The sequence below is a fragment of the Strigops habroptila genome, chromosome 9 (assembly GCF_004027225.2).
Source record: "Strigops habroptila isolate Jane chromosome 9, bStrHab1.2.pri, whole genome shotgun sequence".
NCBI classification, from domain to species: domain Eukaryota; kingdom Metazoa; phylum Chordata; class Aves; order Psittaciformes; family Psittacidae; genus Strigops; species Strigops habroptila.
In genome coordinates, this window is record NC_044285.2 from 32882608 (window position 1) to 32910165 (window position 27558).

Below are 27558 nucleotides of genomic sequence, written 5' to 3' on the forward strand. Positions count from 1 at the left end.
GATCAGTTTTGATCCGCAGCCAGGGCGCACCCGGAGGGCTCGGTCCGCTGGGCTTTCTCTGGTCACTGAAAGCCATCAGCGGCCTAGCTTGCCCCCGCACCGTGCCGCGCCCTGCGCGCACCCTCCGCACCGCCCCGCCGCCAGGGGCCGGCTCTGCGGGCGGCCCCGCCCGTGCCCCGCCGCCCGCTCCCCGAGGCCCGCCCCCCGGACTACAACTCCCGGCAGGCAGCGGAGGCACGTCCCGCGGGGCGAAGCGGGCGCCGGCCGGTCACGTGAGCGCGCGAGGTGGGCCCGCGTGGGGAGCGCTCGGCGCCGCGCTCGGGCCCGCGGCGGCGTCGCGGTGAGTGTTTGTGGGGCCCGGTTGAACGGCGGGGCTGCCCCGCACCCGGCCCCGCCCCGCGCCCGGGATCCGCTCCTCCCGGCCCTCCGCCTGTGTGCTGCGCTGGGGACTGCTGCCGGCCCGGGCCTTCCCTCCGGCCCATCCCCTCTGCCTCCCGCCCTCAGTCGCTTGCCTCTTCGCGTCCTGGGGTGGTCGCGGAGGCTGCTGGAGGCTGTTGCGGGGTATCTGCTCGCCGTCCTGAGCGCTTTGGGGACCCGCCGGCCGGGGGACACCTGTGGCCGGCAACCGCGGGAGCTGGGACAGGGGCTAAGACTGGGACTGGAAGGGTGGTAGCACAGGGACTGGGCGGCCGGAGTGGTTTGTAGCTGTGCCTGACTCGCACCCTGACGTGCTGCATCAGTCTGAAAACAAGCCGTTGCTGAAGCGCATAGCCCAGCGTCATGGCTTAGCAAAGACTCGAATTTGCTTTTGAAGTTGAACTCTTGATTTTTACCTTTCCCGTAAAAAGAAATTCTCTCCTGTTTGATGAAGATATTCCGAGTGCTCATGATTTCCTTTCAGACTCTTAAGCCGCTGCAGTATTCATCTCTGGCTGGGTTAAATTTTTGTTCTGAGGCATGTGACTTCTTTCAGTGTTCACGGCTAAAAAGCTGAAACCTTCCATTTCAGAGCAAACGTTTTTAGTTGATTTAAAACAAGAGGTGACTCCTGAAGGTGCTAGATGGTTTCTGCCTGCTGTCTTTGTGCTATGGCAGTCAAAACCCAGAATTCTTAACTTTGTGTGATTGGTGGGTTTTAGGTGGGTTGGTTTGTTTTTTTGTTTTTATTTTTCAGATGCATTATGTGTAATTAAGAGCATAAGAAGTGTATTAGCTGTCCTGTTTCCACAGAAACCCCTATTTTTCTTGGTACTATAGAAAGCAGCATAGGCAAATTCAGTTTTAAAGTTGTGTAGATGTTGGGTGATTTGCAGTTGGCCTGTAGGCTGACTTGTCACAGTAGGTACTGATCAAAACTATGTTTAGAAAGCCCCTTGGCTTTGCTGTTTTGGGGCAGTATTGTGCTCATTGCTTCCTAATAGTCATATATTTGTTTATAATCGATTGATTTTGAAGGGCAGATATCTCATGGTAAAGGATCAGCACTGTGCAAAACCAGAACCTCTTTCCTGTCATAGTTTTCTTTTTAAGGTTAATTTGTGGTTTAGGTGGTGAAAAAAGTTATGCTGTACAGTTATTAACAAAGCTGGTAAGTGCAATGAGCCTTAACACACAACATACAACCTTTGGGGCTGTATGTAGCTTCAGTGTGTGGCAAACGTCACAAGAGATGCGATACAGAAGTGTGTTCAGTAAAATGCAGGATTTTCCCTTTTTGCACGTTTATCATCCTATGCTTGGTTAGAAGGAAACTTTCAAAAGATGCAGTTGCTGAAGAGATGGGCCTGTAGCATCGTTGAGGTTGAGCAAAGTCTAGTGTTAATGTATTCCTGAGCTGTAGAGTTACAGTGTTAACTAACAATAGTTAATTTGGAATGCAAGACTAATTTAATGAGAAGTAACTGTAAATCTTTAATATTGTATGTGTTCTTTTAAAGGAGACAATTTTTCTAAGAACTTGAGTTAGGTAAAAGTAAGTTTTGTTTTGTGGTCTATTCCTTCTGACTTCGCCAAGTTACATAGCAGCTTTCATATGAAAGTCATTCCTGCATGTATTTTGGGAGAAGAAACAAATAAATGGCAGTATTCTTTGGGAAGGGATGAGAGAGGAAATGCTTAACTGTGTGCAGAAAGGTGCCCAAATATGCATGGGGAACAGAAGCATGGTTAAAAATCTGCATACAATTCACACATTAGAAATATTTCAAAACCATATCTTAAAGGTTTAGAAGAGAAATTTCGTTTCAATTCTGACTACTTGATGCCAAACCTCCTGACACAAGATAAAACATAAAAAGAACTAGTTCTGTTTCCTTTCCGCAGAATGTTTTTAGTAGCAACTATTCTGGGGTTTTGCTTCCATTCCAAAAAGTAATGTTGATTGAAATATTCTGGTAGTGCTAACAGCATCTTCCTACCTGTTCCATTCCTGTCAGAGGCCAGCTACAGCACAAAAGTCAAATGCTGTTTGAAAGTTGAAGAAATGAACACACTGTTGTCCTCTCATCTCATGCTGAACTGGGTGTCTCTACTTTCTACAACTGAAATGACTTATTAAACCTAGAGGCTTCTGAGCAAGAGAAAACAGAAGTAAGTGTTTTCAGGTAGACTGGGTTACACTTTTGTGTATGATAGGGTGTTTGTCTCAACAAAATCTAAGTGGTTGGTGCACAACCTCTTTGCTGGGTTGTTGTTTGATATAATGAATGAAAAGGCTGTATGCCAGATGGTGTGATGTGAGTGGACCCATTAATGTGTAATATACATAGGCACATGTGGAATGCAGAAGTATCAAACTTTCAGTGCCCAGCAAGCTACCTGCCTGTTACTTGAAAGGAAGTGCACCCAAAAGTACGGTGCTGCCCTATGAGTGAGTTAAGCAGAGTAGTCCCAGTCTCCCCTTTCTTAGGGACTGAAGCAAAGAATGGTTTGTGGATGACTTCATTGTAGTCACAGAACCATGGAATGGTTTGGGTTGGAAGGGACGTTAAAGATGATCTAGTTCCAACCCGTTGTTTTAAACAGAGACAATCTCAGAATGGTACTTTCTTAATAGTATTATGTGTATTCGGAGAAGCAATTTGTGTAGCTGAAGAAGGAACTAAATGCAGCAGATGAAAGAGGATGAGTCTGATGCATTGGTTTTACATGTTCTCAAAGGAAAGTTGGAGGAAAGCCCAAGCAGGGGATGTCATTTTAACTGTTAGTATAATTTTTTTTATACAGTATATCATTATATAACATAAAATTTCCATTTCTCTTGTGGAATTGTCAGTTAAATCTTTAGGAATAGAACTACAGTGGCCTAAGGGGATATCTTTCAAGAAGAATGAGAGCAAGAGGAACTGAAAGCTTTCTTAATAGAAAACTTTGAAGCTGTATTTACTATCCCATAGGCTTTCCTGTCAACGGCATCAGCTTTTGACAATGTGGGAGGTATGCATTCCCTGCAGGGAATGCAGCATAGAGAAAATAGACTGGGTGGGTTTAGAAAGCATTGGATCAGCCTTCAGGCATAGGTTTTCTGCAGATGTAATGCTGATTCTAGAGGTAATGTGACAAATGGTTCTAAAAAAACCCCACTTGCTTCTGTCATGCCACCTAACATAGCTAAATTTAACAGCAACTTGCTATACAGGGCTACGTGCGTAGAGGGAAAGCTACTACTTTCTTCAATCCACTCACGTGACTGAATTTTCACTTTAGAACTTGGTAACCAGATATTAAGAAAAAGTCAGGAAAAAAGATAATTATGGCAAGAGAAAGATATTATGCATAGAACAATACAGGAGAAGCAATAAGTGAGTACAAGTGGACAGAAATAATTGCTACCATAAATTACAAGGAATAGACTTCTGACAATTGCTAGAAAAGAGGCCTTAGCAAATAATTATATTTATTACTGCTGAAGTAGGTGCTGCTTTTTCTTGTTACTGTGATATAAAGCATGAGAACTATCTAACAGATCAGAGTCCATCAATGGATAAGGTGCTCAGTGTCCATGATGGCATGTGTCCTGCTATATCACTGCTCTCTCACAAAGAGCTTATAATTCTCTTACAAGAAAGCTTGCCAGGATAAAAGCCAGGGATATCACCCTAAGTCACATTTTCAATATAATTTGAAAGGAGGAAGCAATTGAATTGATAATTAGAAAAAGTAATGTTGCAGACTTTTATGTTAGGTCTTGTTGGAAGTTGTGATTTTCTTTGAAAATAGGGTGGGAGTCAAATTCTGTGAGAAGTTAAGACAGTTAAAAAAGAAAAAAACCACCTTCAAACAGAGACAGCAGAAATATCAATCACGGCAGAACTGAAGTGCTTTGGTTTTTTTTTATTCCCTCCAGCTATTATTTAGTTAATACCTGGCTTCCATGTGCAAGCTACAAGAATTTTTTTTTTTAAGAAACATATACACAGCAGTGCACAGGATCTAGTGCGCTGAGGAAATATTTGCCAAAGTTTCTGCGAAGCTACTTTTTGCCACTCGTAGAACTTCATGGTCAGGATATTATTTTTTGTTAGCGCAAGGTCTTCCTTCTAATGTCTTCAAAACTGCCTGGTACCGTGAGCGTGTAAAATAGGAGTGGGCAGGCAACTAGTCCACTTCTGATTTGTTTGTTGAATTAGCAGCCACTTGACTGTTGTGAACTTTTGTTCATTTGCACTTGTTCATACTGAGTCCTCTGGGGACGATGACTTGCCCTTTCAAATACAGGGCACACTAGGGAACAAGAGAATGCCTTCCCTGGAAGAGGAGCCCTTCTGATTCTTTGCAAACAAATTCAGCAGTGGGTGTGGATTTGTACAGCTCGCTGTCCACAGTCTAGCAGATAGTCGGCAACTTGAGAGATTCTGGAGTGCTTTTTTCTAAAGACGGGAAGCCTGGTTGAGTATTGGAGTTAGGGAAACAAGTAGCTCTAGATTGCAAGCTTTTTTTATAAGTGATAATTCTTTTGTAGGATCCAGAATTTTTTTATAATGCATTACTGATGAATTTGATTAACTGACTTTGAAACTCCAGTGCAGAAAGGCAAATACTAATATGCATTCTACCTGCACAGTATCCCATTGATGCTATACTGCTGGCATGCTTTCTGTGTTCTAGCTATGGCTTGAATTGAGAAGCCTTTTGAAGAGACTCGAAAGCTTATACGGTTTGTCTGGAAAATGTAGATTTAGTAAGTACATGTGAATGGGGAATGTTGTTTAGGCATTAAGGGAGAAGACCCACTGGTCTCATATCAGTAGAATAATGAGTATCACTTGAGGACAGGTAAGGGCTGCAGTCTCCATTACTTGGAAGGATTTTGCACCCTGTAAGTGTCTGTGATGGTAAAGAAAAAATCGGAGATTCCATGATCACCACTCCATGTCGACTCCACTCTGGAATAAGTACAGGTAGAAGCTTATGACTGGATGTGTGAAGGTGGTTTGTTGGTGTGCATCATAGGTAATACATTTAACTATGATGCCTGAATTGACATCACTCTAGGCCTCATTTTAATGTCAGTACTGTATGACTTTTAAATGTTAAAATCTATTTTTCAGTTAAGTAGTCTAAATGTGTCAGGTCAGAGAGCATGAGTGACATCATGGCGGTTAATGATCAAGGGCTGAAGGACCTATTCTAAGAAGACAGGCCTAGAGAGCTGGGCTTGTTCAGCCTGGAGAAGAGAAGACTCTGGGGAGACCATAGAGCAGCTTCCAGTACCTAAAGGGAGCCTATAAGAACGCTGGAGAGGGACTTTTTACAAGGGCATGTAGTGGTAGGACAAGGGGGAATTAAGCTGAAAAGAGGGTAGATTTAGATGAGGGTAGAAGGAAGTAGTTCTTCCCTGTGAGGGTGCTGAGGCACTGGCACAGGTTGCGCAGAGAAGCTGTGGCTGCCCCATCTCTGGCAGTGTTCAAGACCAGGTTGAATGGGGCTAGGAGCAACCTGATCTGGTGGAAGGTGTCCCTGCCTGTGGCAGGAGGTTGGAACTGGGTGAGCTTTAAGGTTCCTTACAACCCAAACCAGTCTGTGATTCCATGATATGTCTAATTCTAAAATTCTATTACCCTTTAATGAGATGAGCGACTACTTTTGACTTCATTAGATTAAATGCTCATTTACTAGTGTTGAAGTTGCTGATGCTTATGTCAGTGACTCTCTGATATGATAACTTGGATGCTGTTGCTGGCTTGATGCTTGAAGACTTTTGCTTTTCCATATTTTTTTTAAGGATTTACATTCATTTGTGCTTAGTATGTAGAGTGTAATACTTTCCCCTCCCCTTTCCTGCCCTTCATGGTTGCTTTAGCTTAATTTTGCTACTGTCTTAGAAATTCCTAGAGTCCTGCTCTGTTCTAGATGTTATTTCTGAAATTCAGTGTATTGTGTGTTATCTCTTCTGTGCAGTCATGGTGCTGACAGATGTGGTTTTGTTTTTAGGACTTTGTATTTTATGCTTTTAATTTTATTATGAGAAACACAAGGCAGCATATTCATACTGGCTCTGTAGGTTGTTACTGTACCAAATAAAACCCTACAATCTTTGTGTAACACCAGTATACCTTGTCATTAGAAACCTGATGTTTCATTTTTTGCATCTTCTGTTTAAATGAAGGTGCCAGAAGCTTTTTCTACATCCCCACACTAACCTACACTTACCTTTCAAGCACAGCAAACAGTTGTTTACTAATATAATACTGATATTCTTCCCTTTGAAATAATTCCTTATTTGGCATCAGGTCTAACTATGAAAATAACTTCATTTTTAATTTAGACTGGCAGATGCCGTGCAGATCTCAAATGATTAACCCAGAGCACTCATCGCTTTCAAGTTTCATATAATTGCCCAGTTGTAACTAACTCTTTTTGAAAGTCTTCTAATTGTTTTCTGAATTACTATGACAGCAAATGAAGGGGCTTAGTAAATTTTGTACCTGTATCTTTAGGAGAGGCCTCGGAGATGCACAGACTTTTTTCATTCTTGCACAAATCATTATCTGGAGCAGGTTTATTAGAAGTTTGGCTTTATCTTGTGTCATGGTTATTGATGTGTGACAGAAATTTGAATGCTTCTAGAAAATGTTCTGTCCAACTTTTTGTTGCTCATTTTTACTGTATTGATAAATATGATGCTGGTAAAAGCATCCAGTTTCCCTTATATTTGTTTAGCTATATTTACATGCCCACACAGTAACTGTTTCAACTATAATAATATGTCACTAATGTTTTTTCATCATATTTACCTCTTAGTATATTCTGTGTCTTGTGTGTGTGCTAATTTAATTTCCTCAATCTTTCCAGATTAACAGTGAACATTATTGACTATAGAAAGTTTAAAACTTCATTTTAGGTTAAGTGTTGTCAAAATTGTTGCTGCTCTAAATGATTGATAGAGGTACAAATTTGAAAGTGAATTTGTCCAAAGTTTTGATCCAGTGATGGATGGTCAATAATAGTAAATATCTGGAAAGTGGTGCTCCCAATTTACTTGATGCTGTTTACTTGATCTCAGATGTTTGTGGTAGTAATCCTTTGGCAGATGCAGATTATGTTGTGTTTGGGAACAAACTAGTTCTTTATATATGGCTTAGTTGTACAATACTTACTAATTATTTGGTGTGATTCTGGTGTGAAGGACCAGCAAAGTGTCATATTAGCTTTAATTAGTTCCTGGATCGTAAACAATGGGAACTAGTTTCACCAGGCTGTTGTTAGTCTTATGGCTTATAAGATCTTGATGGTCTTTCCAAGCTGCATTGCACACGTCCTCTAATCTGTTGGCAGTGAAGAACCTTAAGAGTAGCCTGTCACTTCAGGTTTCTTAACCCTCAAAAGCTTATTTACATGTTTTGAAGTTTGTTTAGATTTTCTGGGTGGGTATGTGCTTGTGTTATTCATAAAGAGCAGGTTGGATCCTTGAACTGACTTCTTAAAATCTGGCCTTCAGTGCCTACCCATTCAAATGTGATTGTGCCTCCGTTCCCATGAATCCTAGGAAGCACAAGTATGAACATAATATTTAATGAAAATACAGCTCCCAAATAGTTTAATTGTTATTGTAAGATCATTGGAGCCTACATTTCTTGGTAGTGTTACTATATTAAGCCCTGGTAACTTTAACAAAGCTTTGTTTATTAGTTCAAGTTAAATCCAGTGAAATTGCTTTGTCTTCTTGCTATTCTGGATTCAGGGAAGAATGACGGCTTTTTGTAACTTCAGAATATCATAAACAAAGTTGTCTGATTTGTTTTAAATTTGCAGAGTAATTGTACTTCTGTTCAGCTGCTGACAAGCATGAGGTTTGCATGGTTTTCAATTTTTGTATAGAAGTACATATGGGTGATGCTGGGGAATAAGAAATGTTTGCAGTGGAAAAGTACTTGCCAGATTTTTCCCTGTGTGGAAGGACTGCTGCGGCACTGTGATAATGAGAAAGTTACAGCTATTTTAAGACTACGATGGAGTATGGTTTTGAATTGTTCATGGCAATATTACTTTGGGAGGTTGCCAGAAGCTGCTTCTACAGTTTGACAGAAAAAGAAATATTATAAAAGGAACTATTTCGTGTTAATTTAAAATGTTTTTGAAAACTTGTTTGTTCTTTTGATACAGAGGAGTCCACTTCTTTAAGGGTGTGTCTTTGATAATTTTAAATGAGAATTTGATTTTGTCTGTTTCCTGAAGATCATGGAAGTAATAGAGTAGTTCAGGTAGGGTGAGCAAGGGTCTCCCCTTGCTCAAAGCTTTATTGGGTCTTAAAAATCTCCAAGGATAGAGCCTGCAACCTCGCTGGGCCCTGTTTTCACTGCCTGACTGCCTCACAGTGCAAAAGGAGGTTGGGGGGGGATTTTATTTAATTTTTCCTCAAGTCAATCTGGAATCTAGTTTGTTTCAGCTTCTGTTGTGTCTTGTCCTCTCATCACTCACCACTTCAAGGACTCTGGCTCTGTCTTCTCAGTAACCAACTTTAAAGCACTGGTGGGCAGCTGTGAGTCCTGCTGAAGCTCTCTGTTCTTCAGGCAGAATAATTCCCGCCTCCCTCAGCCTCTCATTATAGGGCAGGTGCTCCAGGTTCTGCTCCTCTTGGTGATCTTGCTGTCTAATGGGTGTTCTATAATGCAAAGTTTAATTACTTGACCATAGTTTACTGAGAGAAATCAGGGAAGTGTGGGTGGTTATAAATGCGCTTATTTGTATTTGAGGTTTTTTGAGTGTGATTTGAACTCAAAGCAAAATGGAGGTAGCACTAAAAAAAAAATCACTTACATAGTGATGAAGTGACTGGCATTAATGTTAGTGAAAATGTTTTATGGATTTAAAGGAAAACCATCTGACAGATAATACCTTCAATACATATTTATTCAACTTAATTAGCTCTAAATAAGCCTGATTTGCATCATTAAAGTGTTGGAAATGAAAGAGTAGGTGGTTGTAATTCTACAATGAAATACTCTATAGAAATTGAAGTAGATGATAAATTCATTCTCACTGTAAAGTACGTTTAAAGAAATCAGCCTCATGGGGAGTTGGGAGAATGTTACACAAAGTAAATTTCCATACACAGAAACACGCACACGAGGGTCTGCTGTAAGAGCTGCGCAGGCATCTTGATGTTTGAAATTGCCTGGTGGGGTGGCAGTGTGGAGGGGAGGTGAGCGCTTTCCTGCTGTGCTGTCAGGTTCTACAAAGGGACATTTTTCTGAGCTTCTGAAAGGATATCTGCTTATGAGGTTGGAAAAAGTTATAGTCAGGGAGTTGTAGTCAGGAGCCAGATGATTATTTCAGAATCGTAACTCACTTCATGTGCTACAATTCAGCCAAAACTTAGTGAATGTGCAGTAAGGGAGGAAATAACGTAGAAAGCAAAGGAGGAAACAGAAAACTTCTAAAACACTTCATGCTATTCCCTGTGGGAGCAGGAGAAGTATGCTGTGTTTGGAGGTAGTGTTGAAAGGCATAAGGAATATCCAAATGAGCTTTTGTTCTGCTGAGCTTAGGCAGTGGGTTGGTACGAGGTGAGCACCCAGTATCCCTGTGGGCTCGTGTGACCTCTGCTGCAGCTCATCTCTCTGTGGCTTTGCTGATGGAGTAGCTGCAGTTGCAAGATCAACACCTAGAGTGTGCCTGTACCTACTGCATTCAACGTTTCCATTTTGCAGTGCAGATCTAGTTAGGGTTGCCACATATTTTTAAAAAGTCACTTTTCTAGGGCTTGATTATGCTCACATGTCTCCCTTGGTCGGTGCAACCTTAATTTAAATTTATGTGAGCTCAAATTAAAACCACTTTCTGTGCTGACATAGAAAAACTGGGGCTGCTGTGCCTTTCTCTGTTTTTCTCATCTGATACTTCTCGCTTAAAATATGTACAAAAAACATATGAAAAACATTTTAAAACAAGCTTCTCAGTAAATATGCTTTTAATCTTTATAAATCTCTCATTATTAGGAAACATCTATGAATTAAGGAAAGTAATCTGAACAAATATTGGATGTTCACAAGTTAACATAGCAATGTAAAAAAAGTTAAAGCTTTCTTAAGCTTAATAGTATGCGAGATACTGCAAGGAAGAAAAAACTTCTCTTAATCTTATAAGCTTTATTGTCAAAACTCGGGTTGTGGTTTTCCACCTTCTTTACACAGACACATTCCTGTATTGTTATAGTTGCTTCAAAGCATTTTTGATCTGGCAGTTTAATGTGTTGCTGTTGCTTGTGTGGGACTGTTGCGGTGTCACTGCAAGCCCACTGTTATGCAGGAACACAGTCTGATTTGTCATGGTGCAGAGAGCTTGGTGCAAATTTACTGGTGTTGAGAGGGGAGAGAAAGTGCTTATTTATGGGTACAATGTCTCGTTTATGGAGTACAGACAAAGACGGTATGGTCTGTAATCACCTCTTTCTCCACCCTCAAACAAACAGTAAGAACTCAAGATTGCTGTACGATGTCACAATGGCTTGACGAAGGGTGTGTGGCTAGTGAAAGGGAAGTACAATGTGCTACGAAGTTATTGTTTGGAGTAACTTCAAAAATGAGCGTTTTCACGGTGTTTGTTCTAGCGATCCCCTGCGCAGTGTCAGGAAATGATTGAGATGATGAATGCTGTATTATGTGATTCTGTCTTTAATCAATACCATTTAAAATAGAAAATAAAATCCTTTTTCCTTTATAGGAAGGAAATCTCAAGGCTATTCGGACGGGGAGGCTGGACACTCCCCCTTCTGGTGTGCTAACTGTAGTTTCAGTTTAGGAAATGGGGGATTGTTTTTAAATGTAAAAGTACTGTGGAACGTTTTTCCTTCTGTGTACTTATGTGCTTGTGATTTCAAGAGCTGTGCCATAATTTTACAGTTTGTTCCTGTTTTCCTAAATGAAAAGTCTTAGTACAAATACTCCAAGTAGGATGCATTTCATAATATGTGTATCCTGTTGCTTAAAACAAACGCTAATGTGTCTTGACTGAACTAATAATAGTATTCAAAAAACGGAATTCAAAAATACTGCTTGAGTTGGAATAGTCCTTATAATAAGAACCAATCCCAGAGGTAGTAATGGATGGTAGATTTGGATGCTTTTAAACAGTGGCCTTACACAAGGCATTGTGTAATTTTTAAAATCAAGAGCAGCTTGCAAAACATTCCTGAAAGCTCTTGATATCTACCTGTGGACCTCCAAAGTCTAAACTCTCTCCTGTAAATGGAACATAGTCCAGGTGGAAGTTTAAGTCTCCAATTTGTGTTTTCTCATCAGATATCCATTATGGCCTCGTCATCAACACCTAAATATAATTCAAACTCCTTGGAGAGTTCCTCAAGTAAAAGGGTGAGTGGAGCTTTTTTCATGTGTTTTATGTCAAAGGTCAGAGATCATTATCTTCCATATTTGGGTAGCAAAATGAGTATTTGAGTTACTATTTTCTTGAATGTATGTATGTAAAGATTCTAATGCAGTTAACTGAGTTGATTGAAAACTTTTCATAGTGGGTGCATGAAATACTCTGTATCACAAATTATGAGCACCTCCTTAAAATCAGTTCTAATTTACTCTTATCCTTGCTTTCTACACGGAAATATTCTGTGGCATTCTTGAAAGTTTTTGGTACTTTGATGCTGTAGAAAGACTCTGTGCTGCACTTTGTAAGATACACCTAGTTATGTTTGGCTGGCTTGTTATTATCATGGCCATCTGTAGTGGGAAATACATTAAAGCATTCTAAGTCGCATTTCCTTCTGCTTTTGATGCTGTGTGGCTGAAGAAAATGTAACCAGTGTGCAAGAAAACAGAAACAAAGGTTTTATTAAGCTTTTAAAACATTGCTTCAAAAACAAAGATTATTTTCCTAGTAATCATTCTTAAAAACTACTGAACATGGGAAAGTCACAAGTGAATAGATTGTGTGTAATGGTTGTGAATATGCTGCTGAAGTGATGCTTAAATTGATTTGTTCTTCCAAGCCCAGCGTACTTGCACAAAACTTTCAGAGAACTTTCAGTATAGAAATTTAATTCCAATTTAATGTAAATACAATTAACTATTCTTTTAAAAGGAGAAAGACTACCACATGCTTATGTTTCAGATCTGTTCAACCTTCAAATATTTAAATAGTTGCAGTTTAGGATAGTGGGGTGTGTTCCTGGTGTGGTTCAGTCTGTCAGTTTCTACTGTGGAAAAACCTGTTTTCCCATGCAGAAATTACCTTTAAGATATTCTTTGGTGGTTGTTGCTGTTTTTAAATCTGGAACTTGAAGGAACTGTAAATAAATACGATGTGCTGTTGTACTTCTCTTTCTTTAGACTCTAAAAGATGGAACTAACTGGGAACAAAATGAAGAAATACCTCGTTTGCCAGGAGAGACTAGAGTTACAGGTATGAAGCTACGTAGCTGCCTAGTGCAGTGTGTCTGTTCAGGAGTCTGGCATATACATGTATCTTACAGGACTGTTTCATAATTTGGACTGCTTTGGGCTGGGTGTGGGTGTAAGTCATGCTAAAATGGCATGCATTTTTTTAATGAGTTGCAGTAGGGACTTCAGTCATCACAAATAACTTTTCAAGTCTTTTACATCTTTGCACACATGGTAGATCCTCCGATACAAAGAAATGGCAAGTCAAGATGTGTCATAACTGTACAGACTAAGTAGCGCATGTCTAGTAGTGAGAGCTGCTCCAAGCTTTCCAAAGTCAAGAGAATTCTACATGCCACCTACTATGTATCGGCATCTTGTATAGTGTGGAACCTTAGCCCAAACTGAGTACCCTAAGTACAGTCTTATGCTTCCTTGACACAACATGGCATGCATGTAGCTACTATGCACTTGTTAGCCTTTACATGCAGTAATGTTGTAGAAAAAGGAAGTCTGTGTACAGTGGTTTCTTACATGATGGGGGCTCTTCCTGGGATGGAGTCTTCCACTCATGGAAATTTGTGTTGAGGTATCAGAATGCAATGGAAGTGGTCTGTTTAATTTATGAAGCTTCTCCTTCCCCCCTGCCCAAGGATTTGTTAGGTAGGTTTGTAAACAAGGTTGGCTGAGGTGAAGCAAGTAGTTATATTTTTAATGAGGAAAGTTGTGGGGAGGGCACAAGGGAGAGGGTGTGGGACTAAGATGAATGTTTGATATGAACCTTATGAAAATTGTGCTTTGGGGCAGCACTCTGGAAAGAGCGTGCTTGTTGTGGAAGGCAGATAAATGGATTGGGCTAAAGAAATGAGTGGACAGGGAGACATAGGTGGTTTGTGGTGCTTCACTTAAGTCTTTAATGTCATTGCTTCAGTTAAATCTTCCTTTTTTGGGTAGTATGTGTTAGTACTCCTTTTGTTACTGCCCTTGCTGAAACAGTGCTGATGGCCCTGCTGTATTTGATTGCCTCAAATTGAAATGTAATGTTTCTCTTCAGAATGGTGAGTTCCCTAAATGCTTTACAGCTGGAACTACTACTTCAATGCAGAATTGGTTACAGAGCACTGAAAGATGTAATAGTATCAAAAGAAGAATGTATTTGTTCTGTGACAGTGAATAGACTTTAGTAATCACAGAGAGGACTTAAATCTACTCACTGTATGTCCTGCCCTCTGCCACATAGTGCTGAGAAGGAGAACACAAACATAACTAGGGAAGGCAGCTGAAATATGCTGATTTAATTTGGGCAAGTGTAATATATGAAACTTTCACATTTTCTTAATTCAAGTGCCTAAATTCAGATTTACTACTTTCTAAATTCATCTCAAAAAAAGATGCAGCTCTCTTTTTTATTTTACTACTACTTAACTGATGCTGTCCTTAGCTCTGATTTTTTTTTTTTTTTTTTCTTTTTGAAATCTCTAAGAAATGCTGCATTTCTTACAGACAAGGAAGTTATTTATATGTGTCCATTTAATGGCCCTGTTAAAGGAAGAGTGTACATCACAAATTACAGGCTGTACCTAAGAAGTGTGGAAAATGTGAGTAATATGCCACAATTACTTTCATGGGATGAATTGGCTTTAACCCCCTTCCCTTCACCCCCACTGCCTTTGATGTATTTGTGACCAGTTCATTTGTTTTAGTTTTGGCACAGACATGATTGTGGAATTGCATGGGAGGCTTTTTACTTGAAATGGTCTGTAATGTTTGTAATAACCATATCTTAACTGTGTAATGACTGAACAGTAATTGCCTTTGTGCCACTGTGAAATCCATATAAAAATGGAAGTTCTTTAAAGTTAAATGTGTTGTAAAAATGTGGGGTTTGCCTGGTAAAAGTACAGTTTAATCACATTGAACTGATACCTTTATCTTTTGCCTGTTGAAACTTTTTTGATAGCTGTTCCCTTTACACTTATTCTGTGATAGATCAAGGGCAGCAACTAATGATGTGAATTAGTTCTTGAAATGGCTATCAGTAAACTAAGGTTTTGATTGTCCTTCCTGTTGTTGGAAAAGAAAAATAGTTTGATCAGTAGAACCTCACGTGGATGCTGGGAGTGGTAATGTGTTTGATAAGCAGTGACATGAAAGAGAATAAAATGTGCTTTTTATCTGTTTCATAATTTATTTTTCTTAAATAAGTTTTTAGGACTATTGAACTGAGGTCTTTCTGGTTGCAGCTAACTCTGCTAGTAATACCTTTTTCATTTTGTTCTACTGTATTCTGTATATCCATAAAGCAGTCTGGGCAAGCAGAGGCGTTCAGAAGTATGTAGCAGAATACATCTTTCAGAGTTTTGCCACCTTTGTTCTCTGCATACTGTATTAGGCAAGAAGTATTTTTGTTGCATGTTTAATTGGATGATGTTCAAACTGCGAAGTGATGGTACAGACTTCATCACATGTTGGCAGGGGAGACTCAAATCAAACGCAGAAATACACTTTTGCTTCCTGTATGTATTTAATGTCTCCTTTCTATTCTCGAATGCGTAGAAACAGTTTGCTTCAGTCTTCAGATTAATCTTTTCCTTACTTGAACTTTTCTTGCAGGATCCAGTTGTGGTGTTGAATGTTCCATTGGGTGTAATTTCAAGGATTGAAAAAATGGGAGGGGCTTCCAGCAGAGGAGAGAACTCTTATGGATTAGATATAACCTGTAAAGTAAGACTTTCCAATAATTCAATAGGAAATGAAATCTAGCGATTCCTTTTCTCACTCAAATACACAAGTTCCCCACAGCTAAATTTAAAAAGAGGCTTTTGAAACTGGACAGGGAAATACCTATTGTATAAAGAGCTGTCCTCTCTGTGTGTGAGGAGAGGGATTGGTTTCCTTTCTGAATCACTAACTGATGACAGGTTTTGCACAGTACTCATGTGCAAATTATTCTGGGGCATTATTCCTGCATTGCTTCATTATTTCATTTGTTCTATAAGTATTTTTTTTATAATCCTAAAATCTTTTTGGAGAACACCTCAGATATGGGGTTTGTAAGGTGCAAAGGCAGTGAAAAGCCCAGGAACAGCTATGTCTGCTTCCTTAGTAAACAAAAAAATTATGTTGCTGTGAAAAAATATGGTCATTGGGGAGTTCCCAGTGGATAATTCAGGATTCTTTGACTCATTAATGGGGTATGTATACACATTTGATTCTTTAGTTAATGCACAGATTGCTTATTTTTGACATTGGTGATGAGAAAATAGCTAGGGACAATGTAGTCTAGGCAGAGAATTGGCAAATTTTCATTTTGAAAACATAGAGTAATTCCCATCCTGCAAATATTCAATAGCTCAGGAGACATTTTAGTGAATCAGATACAGTCATTTTTGATGGCTTTATGACAAAACAGTGTTTGCATCGCAGAGTGTGGTGCTGCTTTATTTGTAGAATTCTTATGCTCTATTTTATTTTATGGGATAAGAAATAAAACTGAACAGTCACAATGGTTTGAGGTGTGTTGCAAGCAGATTCTAAATCATGTGTAGTGGATAATATAGCATTTGTATGTCAGTTAAAAATATCTTGCTGCTTTGGTTCACTTAGAAGATAATGCCTTTGTTTTAGGACATGAGAAATTTACGGTTTGCATTAAAACAAGAAGGGCACAGTAGAAGAGATATATTTGAAGTCCTCACAAAATATGCTTTTCCCCAGTCACATAACTTGGTAAGTTACATCATTTATACTATTGAGTTGTCTTAATGCAGAGTTCTTGCCAATTAACTGTTTGACCTTCTAATGGACATCGTGGCTACTTAAAAAGAATAACCACAGAATCTGATGTTAGTATAAACTAAAGAAATTTAATGGTTTTTTTTGTACCTTTACAACACTTAGATCTATGTATTTGTAAAATCGTGTTATATGCTATATGTCAGGTAAACTACTGAACACCTATGATCCATATAGATTTCATTGCTTAGAGACTGCAAGTTATCCTCCCTAATTAGGAAATATGGTAGTACATGCCTTGATTTCTTGAAAATGTTTGATTATTGGGGATCCTCCAAGGCAATGATAAATATGAATAACCAAGAGTTTTACTTCAGAAAAAGAAGACATGTTAAGACAACACTTGTTTTATTGATGAAACGGATGAAAAATATAACAGGCAGCTAATACAGTAATGAATTTGCACAGATTTATTTCAGGTTAAAAAACGATCTTACGGAAGGAATTGAATGACAATGACAACTAACCATTATCTTCTGTTTCTATGCCAAAATCTGTGTATTGTGCTTGGTGTGGATAATTTTGACAGCTCTTCAGTAAACTCTTCATTTTGTCTTTTGTAAAATTCAGTTTACACTTTATTGGGATGGTTTCATTTAGAATAATTGAGTAACTTCACAAAATGTTAGAGGGTTCTGCTATGAATCTTTAAGAACTTTGTTCAGAGAATTGTTGAGTCTGAGGCTGTAGCAAGAATCTTATGTCCTTCTCTGAAGATACATGCCAATCAATGGGCTATACTCTATAAACATTTAATTCTTTAAAACTTTTTTGCAGAAATTTTGCATTCTATATGCAAACAATCTGGAATGAAAGCATAAGGGAAAATAAATGCTTTTGGTTAGAATATTTTGTAGTGTTAATGAATAGGTCTCAAGAAATGAAACATTTCTACGTTTGGGTAGGTGTGAGGAGTTCTACAACAAGCTTCTTTATGAGTACAAGAAACAAATATGTCACTAACTACTGCTGGCATTTTTTGCCTCTTAGAATATGAGGGAATGATTGAAAGCATAACAGGATATATGGGCTTGTAAAGGATGATGGAAAAGAGAAAGTTATATGTAGAAAAAACAAATTATAGAGAAGTTTGTGTCAAGAGGGGCTTCTGGACATCATCTGGTCCAGGCTTCTGTTGCAAGTAGGGCCTTAGATTAGGGTATCCAGGGCACAGTCAAGCCTACTCTTGAATTTTTCCTGTGAGGTGGATTCTGTCATGTCTCTGGACAATCTCATCCAATATTTGATCGCATGGTGAAGAATTCTTTTTTTCCTTACATTGAGGACCAGTATGGATTTGCATGTAGTGCATACGGACAAATTAAGTTGTAACTGACCTAGGTAAGTCCCTTGTGGGTTTTTTTTTTTTATGGTGTCCAATCCAACTAGGGCTTGAATAACATGGTGATGAGATGTGGACTTGTAGGAGGTTTTGTCACCTCAGCCCTGGTGTTCCTGTCTAGTGGTTGTGAGTAATGTGCAGAGTAGTGCACTTCCTGCTTTATTGTTGCACCTGTTGAACATAGTACAACTCATTACATGGCCTGGCACATTCTGAATGTAACTTGCCAATAAAGGTTATGCTGAATAACAAAATGCTCAGTCAAGGCAGAGGTAGTTTTGCCTTCAGATTCAGCAAAGCACAAAACTGGGGAAGATGGTGACAATATGAAGAATGGCTGTACTTTGTATCTCTTGGCTATGTTTGGAGCAAGGTATAACCATTAGAAATTATGATTACTTTGGAGTGAAATAAAGTAAGCCTATGCTACATCATGAAGTTGCACCTTCCCTGATTTTCTAATGTCACAAAGTGAATAAGCCCTTAACTTTAAAATGAGCTAAGCAAGTGTGTGATATTTTTGGTGTGCTTTCACTGTATTGCAGCAAGCAGTTTAGATTAATCCTGCCAAAGGTGGGTGTTTCTGCCTGGTTGTTCATCCCTGCGTTGGCTTTCCTTGCATGAGTTTGAGGCTGCATGATGAACCAGATAGGGAATTAAAGGGACTAAAGCTAAACAAGGTGGGGGGGGTGGAGGTGGGGCAGAAAAAAAAGCTTTACCCTGAGTCATTTTCTCAGTCTTGTCAGCCCAATGTGAGGATGTAGTTGAGGCATCTGTGGCTGGTTGTGAATGAAGGGTAATGGTGGGACTGCCTGTTTCAGTGGCTAGTTTACAACAAGGTTTCACTGTCTTAATTGTGACAGTATATCTGGGCTGTGCATGCCTGCCTTTTCCTTTGAACGTAGGCTAACACTCTGACCATGCAGCCAGCTTGATTAGGGAAATCTTTTTATAAAGAACATGCTATGGCTTCACATGACAGCTGGGTGAAGATGACAGCCTCCTGCTACTTACATGCTCAGCTCTTGCTTTTTTCTGTCTCCTTCTCTCTAGCTTCCAGCCATGTGGTTGATTATTCCTCTTGTACCAAACTGATAGTTGTAGCTTACCAAGTAAGCTAATGCAGCTCACTTATCAAGCACAAAATATTTGGTTTTCTGAGTTAGTCTTCTGCCACTTTTAGTAATTTGAGGAGGCCAGGTTTGAAATGAGTATGCACCACAACCAGTGCAAGAGAGGGCATGTGGGTGGAATAGGGAGCAGGCAGGAGAGAAAAGAGAGGGGTGTCCTATTTTTATCAGTGTTAAACTGGTAATTTTGCTCAGACTACTTTGTGGAACTGCATCCTTGATGTCAGCTGGTTCAGCAGCACTGATGCTTGTGCAGCTTTATGGTGGAAAGAAAGCATCATCAAGACAATAAAGGTCTAAACATTCAGTGCCCTGATTTTTATCTGTGTCAGATTTTTACCTGAGTGGTTTTTATGTGTAGTCGAACTATGCATATCCTTAGAGCTGATCCTAAGAAAGAGATTTTAGAGATGCCTTGCTTCTGTTTTCTTCATGTTATGCTGTTCTCTGACAAATAGATGGTAAACACAGCCCAAAACATTATTTCTGAGTGGAGTGTACGTACTGTTTTCAAGATTTTTCTACATCATTATGTGAACAGCAGTGTGTGAAATCACAGGTCTGTTTGCAACTGTTTGTTAGTTTCTCAACATTGTCTTATGTGCTTACTTGCAGAAACTAATTCTTGTCTATCTCCAGTTTGAGCATAGTTTAGGTTCAGATCTCCTGGAATCAATAACATGATGTAAAAATCTGACTGGCAACTTAGTTGATGTGGAACAAACAGCATAATCCTTTGTTGCATTTACAGACTTGTGCTAATTGACAGAAAATCATTGCTGAATGGTTTCTTTTTTAAAGTTTGTTTGCGGTTAGGTGGGTTTTGGGTTTTTTGGTTTGGTTTTTTTTTTTTTTTTGTTTGTTTTTAAAAACAACAAAACACAAAAAAAATCCCCCCCCGAATGTTTGTAGTACCCCACAAAAGATGAGATATATTTAGTCTCTGTAGCTTAAGTCTCTCTCTCTCTGTAGTTTAGTTTCTGTATAGCAGCTGCTTCACTTCCTGATCTTATATTGAAACTACACATCATTTTTATAAGGTTATTTGCCACCATCATACCTGTGTGATATCTGTATTTATTTCTAACCATGATAGCTCTGTGGGAATGCCAGTTTTGATGAGACACACTGATAGTCATGCTGTCTGACTTTGACCTCTCCTGCTCCCAACGTAGCTAGTTATCCTGATAAAGTGTGTGAGAGTCAGATCATGCCAGTGTTGTCATTGGATCTATAAAGATGATCTTAGGTGGCAGTGAAGTCTGGCATAAGTGCCTGTCCAATGGAGAACTTGATTTTGCAAAAAGCATCTTGACTTGAGGCTTCATTCTGAATGACTTCTGTCAATCTCAGTGCAATAATGGTGTAAGGTTGCCATATTCACAAATGATCAGGAGTTAATTATGTAAATACTACGATGTCTGATCTTGCTTTCAGGTGAACAACTGCCCAAGTTCTAGTAATGGCATATTAAAGGCAAGGATAATGGTATCTTTAAACACACTGAGAAACTGACAGCCTTTTCTACTGAGTAAAAGCTTAGTGATTTGTAATATATGAAGAGCATCAACCAGTAAGTTAGAAATAGAAAAAACAATTTTTTGCATGTGCGTAAGACCTTGTTTTAGTTCTGTTGCTTTCTTCTTTTGTAATACATAAGGATTGGGCAAGTATTTAATAAATTGTATATATGATATATGCTCATATACAAGTAGCATGTGTATTTATCTACTGTGATTCCATAAATAGAGTAAATATGTAACCATTTGTAAATAGACTGCTTGCCAAACCGTGTTGTCAGATTGCAGCTGCTTTCTCCTTTATCTCACAGAACTACATTGTGAGATGTAGTTGTGTTGTGAGCAACCAGTGTATCGCATACTATTTTTCTGTGCGAAATGGTAATGATAAATTGGAAGCTGAAGGCAAGTATGTAATCTGCAGGAAGACTAAAAGAGAGACTACGTGCGTTCAAATTGCAGGTTAGCACCTGCATTTTCAAAATTACTGCAAGGAATTAAACAGATTTGTTTGCACAGTGAAGCATAAAAAATAGCTCACCAAAAATGTTGCAAGATTTTAAAGCCTTTTGAAGTGAAGTAGTAGCCTTCTGCTGGAAGTGAAGCAGTAGTCTTCTGCTTTTAGACTATGCATCTGTAATGAAAACTCTACTTCCATTCTATTCAAAGAGGCTTTAATTTGCTTTTGCAAAAATCTTAACTGATGTATTATAAGTCTTACTTGGTTTTACCAACTACGGGTATTGATAAATCACAAGTGTTGTGCCCCATAAGTTTTCTGAGTGGTGATTTACTATACTTTTTTTTTTTCTTACCTCTTTAGTGCTTTCCTTGATTTTTTTCCATGGCAGTTGGAAAGAATTTGGAACTGATATTTAAATAGACTAATAGAAATTGTTGGGCTTCCATCAGACATGGAAGTCTGAACCTAAATGTCTCTTGTGTGCAGGCTTTATTTTTTTAAATTTGCAACCATGCTTCTTTAATTTAGACACATCTAATGAAGCTGCCGTTGATTTAATTCCTGGGAAAATAGGTGGGGTGCAATAGGAGCTGTGAAGTGCTTTTCATTGGAGAGGCAGGATTAATGAAAATCTGAGGGAATAGAATTTTTTTGTGTGGAGGGAAGAAAGAAGTGACTAGAGGTTAGGTTGGAGGCTCAGAGTACCTAAAGTGTTGTTTGGAGTTTAGGAGGAATATACCATAGATGTGGAGGGATGGAAAGATGTGTGGAGGCATGGAGCAGAACTGGCCAACTTTTTATTATACTCTGGTATTTGAAAGGCTTGCCTGTGTGCACAATGATGCACTGAGAGAGGTTGGCAGGGCTTTTCTGATTTGTGGAGCCCTATGATTCCTATAGCTGGTCATGTAGTTTGCTTCTCCGACCTTCCTGTGCTCTCTGCACTCTGAAGAATGTAAATACACCCAGCTGGTCCATGCGAAATGCCTGTGGGCAGTGAAGTGACTTCCCTCTTTTCATCCTTACGCAAGAATCGTGTGTGTGAGGGGCATGAATGCAAAGGAACCTGTATGCACAAAAAGCTATGCCGTGTATTTTTACTAGGGTAGCACCTGAAATCTTACCTCAAATGATATGAGAACAGTATATTGTAAATGGCGTAGTTTCTTCTTCCCATAATTTTTCTGTCCCATTTGCATGCTGCGCTGAAGAATTGCATTCAGATTATGTGCACTGTGAGATGAAAGCTTCAGCAATGTTAAATCAGGACATACAGGTACCAACGTACTGTACTTAATCCGTAAGCTTGGGTTCTTTAGGACAAAAGTGGAAATATGTGGGTCATTAGTGCAGATGTGAAGCTTACCTGAACTATAATAAACCCTTCTGGGATCTAAATATGTATTTATGACATTGACAAACCCCAGTATAATGAACAAATCAATTTGGTTTGTCATCAGAATAATAGAAACTCCAACAAATAAATGTTATTCAGTAGAAATTACTTTATGTGGCTCACATCATATTTTTTCTAATAAAAATAATGTACAAATGTGTGGTAAGTATGGCTTGTACTGACACAAGTAAGCAAATACAATTGTATCCAAGCTAATATCTTATGTTTGCTAAAGTGTCTGTTTCTCAGTATTAAAATGGGGTTGCTTGTTACACTGAAGTTAAACTGTGGTTTGAAATTAGAACTATGTGAAATGAGTATAAATGTATGTGGAGTTTTAAATGCACATTCTGCTGCTCTGACTTTTCTACTGTATCATGTTGGAATGCATAGAAGGCTACAAATTTTACTTACATCTACTGAGCTGCTTAAGTGGATATAAATGTATGAAAATCTTAAGTTGAAATATGCTTTAAGCTGTGTATTGTTGAATGGAACCATGCTATGATTGTCAGAGTGGGAGAGAAAGCATTTTTACTTTGAAACTGCTTATATATTGCTTTGTATATTTTGTTGTGAGAGACAGGCCTAAGGTAGGCTGGAGATGTTGCTGTGTTTCAGACTGTAGCATTTAGCCTGGACTAAAGTTCAGGCCATCCTCAAAGAATATTTTCAAAACTTGAAACATCAAGTCTTAAGTGAAAGGCCATTGGGGATATTGGGGTGGGATTCAGATCTTTAATCTCTTCTGTACAATGAGTAAGACTTCTAGTAGTAACCAGACTAACTGTACAGTCTGTATGCAGTGTGCACATAGAACTGTGTATATAAATTTTTGTTATAATTTAGTCAGCTCTTGCAGTAGAAAAATGATTTTTAGTCTTCAGGTTTTTATGTACTGTTCACTTCTAAATACTGTTCTTTTTGGAGTATACTTCAAGAGTTTTCTCTGAATTGCTTGTATAAAAATCTAAGCCCAAGTTTTGCTCCATACACCTTTGCATTCATTGTAGTGTCCTGTTATTCGTTAGGCTTCAGACTTTTGCTGGGTTGATTCATACTACTAATGATTTTTTTTTTTTCCTTGAGCAATATGGGAAGAATTTGAAGAATGAAGACATTCACTACCATGAATGTCAACAGAACTGTTGAAGCTTAATTGTCAGCTTTAATAGTTGTGGGTTGTGTGACTGAAAGCTTTTGTAGCAGATGTGGTAAAGCTCTGTAGCAAAGCATTTTAAGTGAAACATGCTGTACATAGTAGGAAATTATTCTTTCAGAAAGAATTTTGTCTATCCCTTCCTCATGCTTAGTAGATTTATCCCTGTCTTTTTAAAAGGTGAAAACAAAATACACTTGTGGGTTATTTTGTGGGTGACATGAACAGCATAGCTGCCGCTTGTTTCTTTCTAGTTTGGAGCAGCACCCTCTTTATTTTTATCAGTAAAATCTTCTATGAAACAGTACACTGTAATAAACTCATATTGCTTAAGCTGAGTAGTTTTTAAGTTCTCACATGGAACTTGCAGCAAGTGGCAAATAACATATTCCTGCCTTTGATATATCTTTTAAATGATCTGTTAGGATTCCAGTGTTTCTGTTTTCTACTGTTGTAAGATTCTCCTTTGTCTCTGGTTCATTGGTGAATTCTTAGCATAGTTGCTCTTCAGGATATGGCAAATTCCTTTGGGGAGGAGGGGATGGTTTTTGTGTGTGGCTGTGTATTAATAGTTCAGCAAATCACTTGCATCTACTGCTTTAGATAGTGATATTTCTATTTTGCTGTATTCCTAGTTTGCAATGGAAACAAACAACCTTTTCCGTTTGGGTGTTTTGTTTTTTTTTTTAATGTAACTTCTGATACTTGCATGTACTTCTAATGGAATACTTTTTTTCTGATACAGTTGCTGTCCACCTCTTTGCTTTTCCTTTCTTAATCTCTCCCTCCATCCCACTTGATAGTAGTTTTTTTAGGCAAAAGAATCAGTAATGTTTACTTATACTGAAGGCCTTCCACTTTAAAAATGGTGAAGACATTCAGAAAACACAACTTGGGAATGCATTGTTTACTTCTGCAAACTTGCTAGTGAATGTACTTGTTCTAAAATACCGATTTAATTTAAAAATCCAGTTTCTAAAACCAGTGGGATAAAGTATCTTGTGTGAGCAGTGACATCCTGTTAAAATACTTGTTGATTTGAAACACATGAGGGAAAAAACCCTTCTGGAGCGATTCAGTTTTGTGTTTTGATTAGAGCTGTTTACTGTTTAAACCATTGTAACATATTAGGCTAAACAGAATTGCCTCGAGCCCTTAAGGTCTGCCCTCATAAGTTCTAAAGAAACCTCTGTCTGGGCCTGTGGTGCACTTGGGAAGCATTGCTGTACCTCAATAGATGTAACCATGGCACCTTAGAAACACGATTGTGGGGCTTTTTCTTGCTTGTCAGGTTTCCTGCATTTCTGCTTAGTTCAGAAAAGCAGAAATGCAGAAAATGGTTGCCTTTGAAAATGTTGTATGTTTGGGATGTTAAGTTTGCCATACAGTTTCTTCTTTTAATGTCTTTGAATAGCTAGGAGACTTTCAGCTTTTTTGTTACAAACAAGCTATGATGGGCTTTGGAATGCTCTCTGCTCTGGCTGCTGTTGCTTAATTAGCTCAGGACAACACATTGTCTTCTGTGTTCTGTAACAACTTAGTTTCATGCTCCAGCTGGCATCTGAAGAATTCGTAAGCCACCAAAATCCATTTTCTCAATGGAGGAGATTTTCGAAATAAACATTTCTGCTTTCATCACAAACTGTAAAAACAAAACAAGGAAAAACTGGGGTTAGTTAGGTAATAGAGCCCACTTGGAATTGGTTGAAAGGAGAAGGAAGCTGAAAGGCATGAGGAAGTTATTGGAATCCTGGGTGAGGATGCTGCATTGTATAAATGAGTCTCGAGAGTGAGCAACAAAGCAAGAGAAAAGTAAATAGTGTAACCTGTTAACAACATATTTTTGTATCATTTTCAGTGGCAACTTTTTAATTTTCATGGGATTTTACAGTAAACTGGATTTCTCTTAGTAAGGATCAATTGGGGAGAGGATGCAGAAAGAAGGCTGCTTCCTGATGGCAGTGAATAGAAATTAAAATATTTTTGTGCTTTCAATTTAGCATCTAATATTTTATGTAGTAATTGCAGATGCACCTATTGTCACTTCTTGTTTCAACTATTTTCACATTTTCATTATTTCATTAGCAGATCTGTATTGTTTGTTCTTGCTCTTTGCTTTACAGTCTTATACGTACCAGATTTAAATGGAGAGAATGGGGCTGGCATAGAAAAATTTTGTGGCGGCATTAGGTTATAGCTAATGATGATGATGAGCACTCATATTTGCCACTTTCAGTCAGTTTGGTGTAATAAGTTTCCTTTACATCCTACAGCTTTTTTTTGCATTTGTGAATGAAGAAAAGTTTTCTGAAAATGGATGGATGGTGTACAGACCAATGTCTGAATACAGGAGACAAGTGAGTTATTAAAGTTGCTGTTGCCTGGTGCTTTCGTATCTGACAGCTGACATAGAGGAATTATTGTTTGTACGTTTCTCTTATGAGCTCTTTTGTGGGGGGAGCTGAGAATGGGAGAAGATGGAAATACAACTTGGAGAAAAAAGTAAAGAAAAAAACCAAAACACTGGAACCTTTTTAAAAAAAAAAAAAATTAGAATGTCACAGGAAGGTAGTCCTTGCTCTTTGAAGGAAGTTATTGATACCTCTTACAATGTGCCACTGTTAAATGAGCAGGGGACACAGAGAATGTGCCAAATATGTAACTACAGTGTCCTAAATATAGGTTTGATTTAGTCTGCCCCTTCCTGAAGGGGGGGGGCGGGGGGGGGGGCAGATTATTTTAGAAACAACATTGCTTTACAGAAGTTATTTATGTGACTATCTGTATTCTACCTTGCTCTTTAGGTGATTTCAGAAAAATGTCAATGAAAGAGGACAATATATTTAATTTTAAAATGTCATTTAGACAATTTATTTTTGCTTTAAATATTACTTTTTTTTTTAAGCAAACATTAAGGACTACCTTAGATGTTTTTGTCCCTCCATAGTTTTCTGGTTTGAGGTTTAGATGCATAAGACCCAAAAAAGGTAAAATACAAACACCCACATGAACCCCACTGTGCATGTGTGGAGGGCTTATCAGTCTTTCTTAATTTCCTGGCTCCTGTTTATGAAATGCCTTACTGAGCAGACTGCAGCTAAAAGTTGTTTCTCCATAAGTAAGCTACCCTGAATCTTATTTTTAACCTAAAGCTAGTATCAGGCTACAGGGAAGAAGGGTTGAGATGAGACTTCTTCCCCCTATCTTCTTAGGACCATAGTTTATTTTCAGCAGAGGAAAATGGAAAGGCAGAACATTGAGGGAGGAGAGAAGGCAATTTTCTTTCCTCAATCCCACAGTTAAAGAAATACTTCTGCTAGTTTTAATCACTGTTTTGAAACTTGTTGCAAGAATAGATTTGTGTGTGGTATAAGAATAGAATTGTGTATGTAAGAGCATGTGAGATAGTTGTTTAAAGCTGTGAATCCATCAGCAATGAGCTGTTTTGTGTGGTTTTGTAACGTTTTTTTCTTCTATTGTTTTGAAACAGTGCTATAGTTTGATTAAATTGGTAGGTTGTTGCCACCATGTGGCCATAATGTCATGTAAAATTCAAGAGCAGAATTATCATTTCTACAGCCAAAAGTACATTGAAAAAACTTTGTGTTATGTTTTAGGGACTGCCTAATGATCGGTGGCGAGTAAGTTTTATTAATGAACATTACGGGCTGTGTGACACATACCCATCACTCTTGGTAGTGCCATATAACGCAACAGATGATGATCTCAAGAAGGTTGCTGCCTTTAGGTCTCGAAATAGAATCCCGGTGAGTATTATGAGATGAAAGCTCCCTTGCAGTGTAGCTAGTTTTAAGTGTGCATCCAAACAATTTTTTGCTGAACATGACAGAGGATGCTTTTTTTGGAAATGGTTACAGCAAAAGAGTTTTGATTGGCTGGTGGTTTTTGCTGCTTGA

At 38.6% G+C, this 27558-nt stretch overlaps 1 protein-coding gene across 6 annotated transcripts in view; it reads left to right on the plus strand.

Moving 5' to 3' along the window:
* Window positions 1-260: 260 nt before the first annotated feature.
* The window catches only part of MTM1 (myotubularin 1), a 43105-nt gene continuing 15807 nt past the window's right edge, over window positions 261-27558 (plus strand). For 2 of the 6 annotated variants that reach the window (XM_030498091.1, XM_030498095.1), the window contains exons 1-9: window positions 261-340; window positions 2436-2589; window positions 11742-11813; window positions 12786-12858; window positions 14340-14434; window positions 15450-15560; window positions 16464-16565; window positions 25915-25998; window positions 27259-27408. In XM_030498091.1, coding sequence (XP_030353951.1) covers window positions 11751-11813; window positions 12786-12858; window positions 14340-14434; window positions 15450-15560; window positions 16464-16565; window positions 25915-25998; window positions 27259-27408 — 678 coding nt within the window. In that variant the 5' untranslated portion in view covers window positions 261-340; window positions 2436-2589; window positions 11742-11750. Of the gene's footprint in view, window positions 341-802; window positions 2590-11741; window positions 11814-12785; window positions 12859-14319; window positions 14435-15449; window positions 15561-16463; window positions 16566-25914; window positions 25999-27258; window positions 27409-27558 lie in introns of those variants that run through there. The other 4 variants (XM_030498096.1, XM_030498094.1, XM_030498093.1 and 1 more) reach the window with 4 other exon arrangements.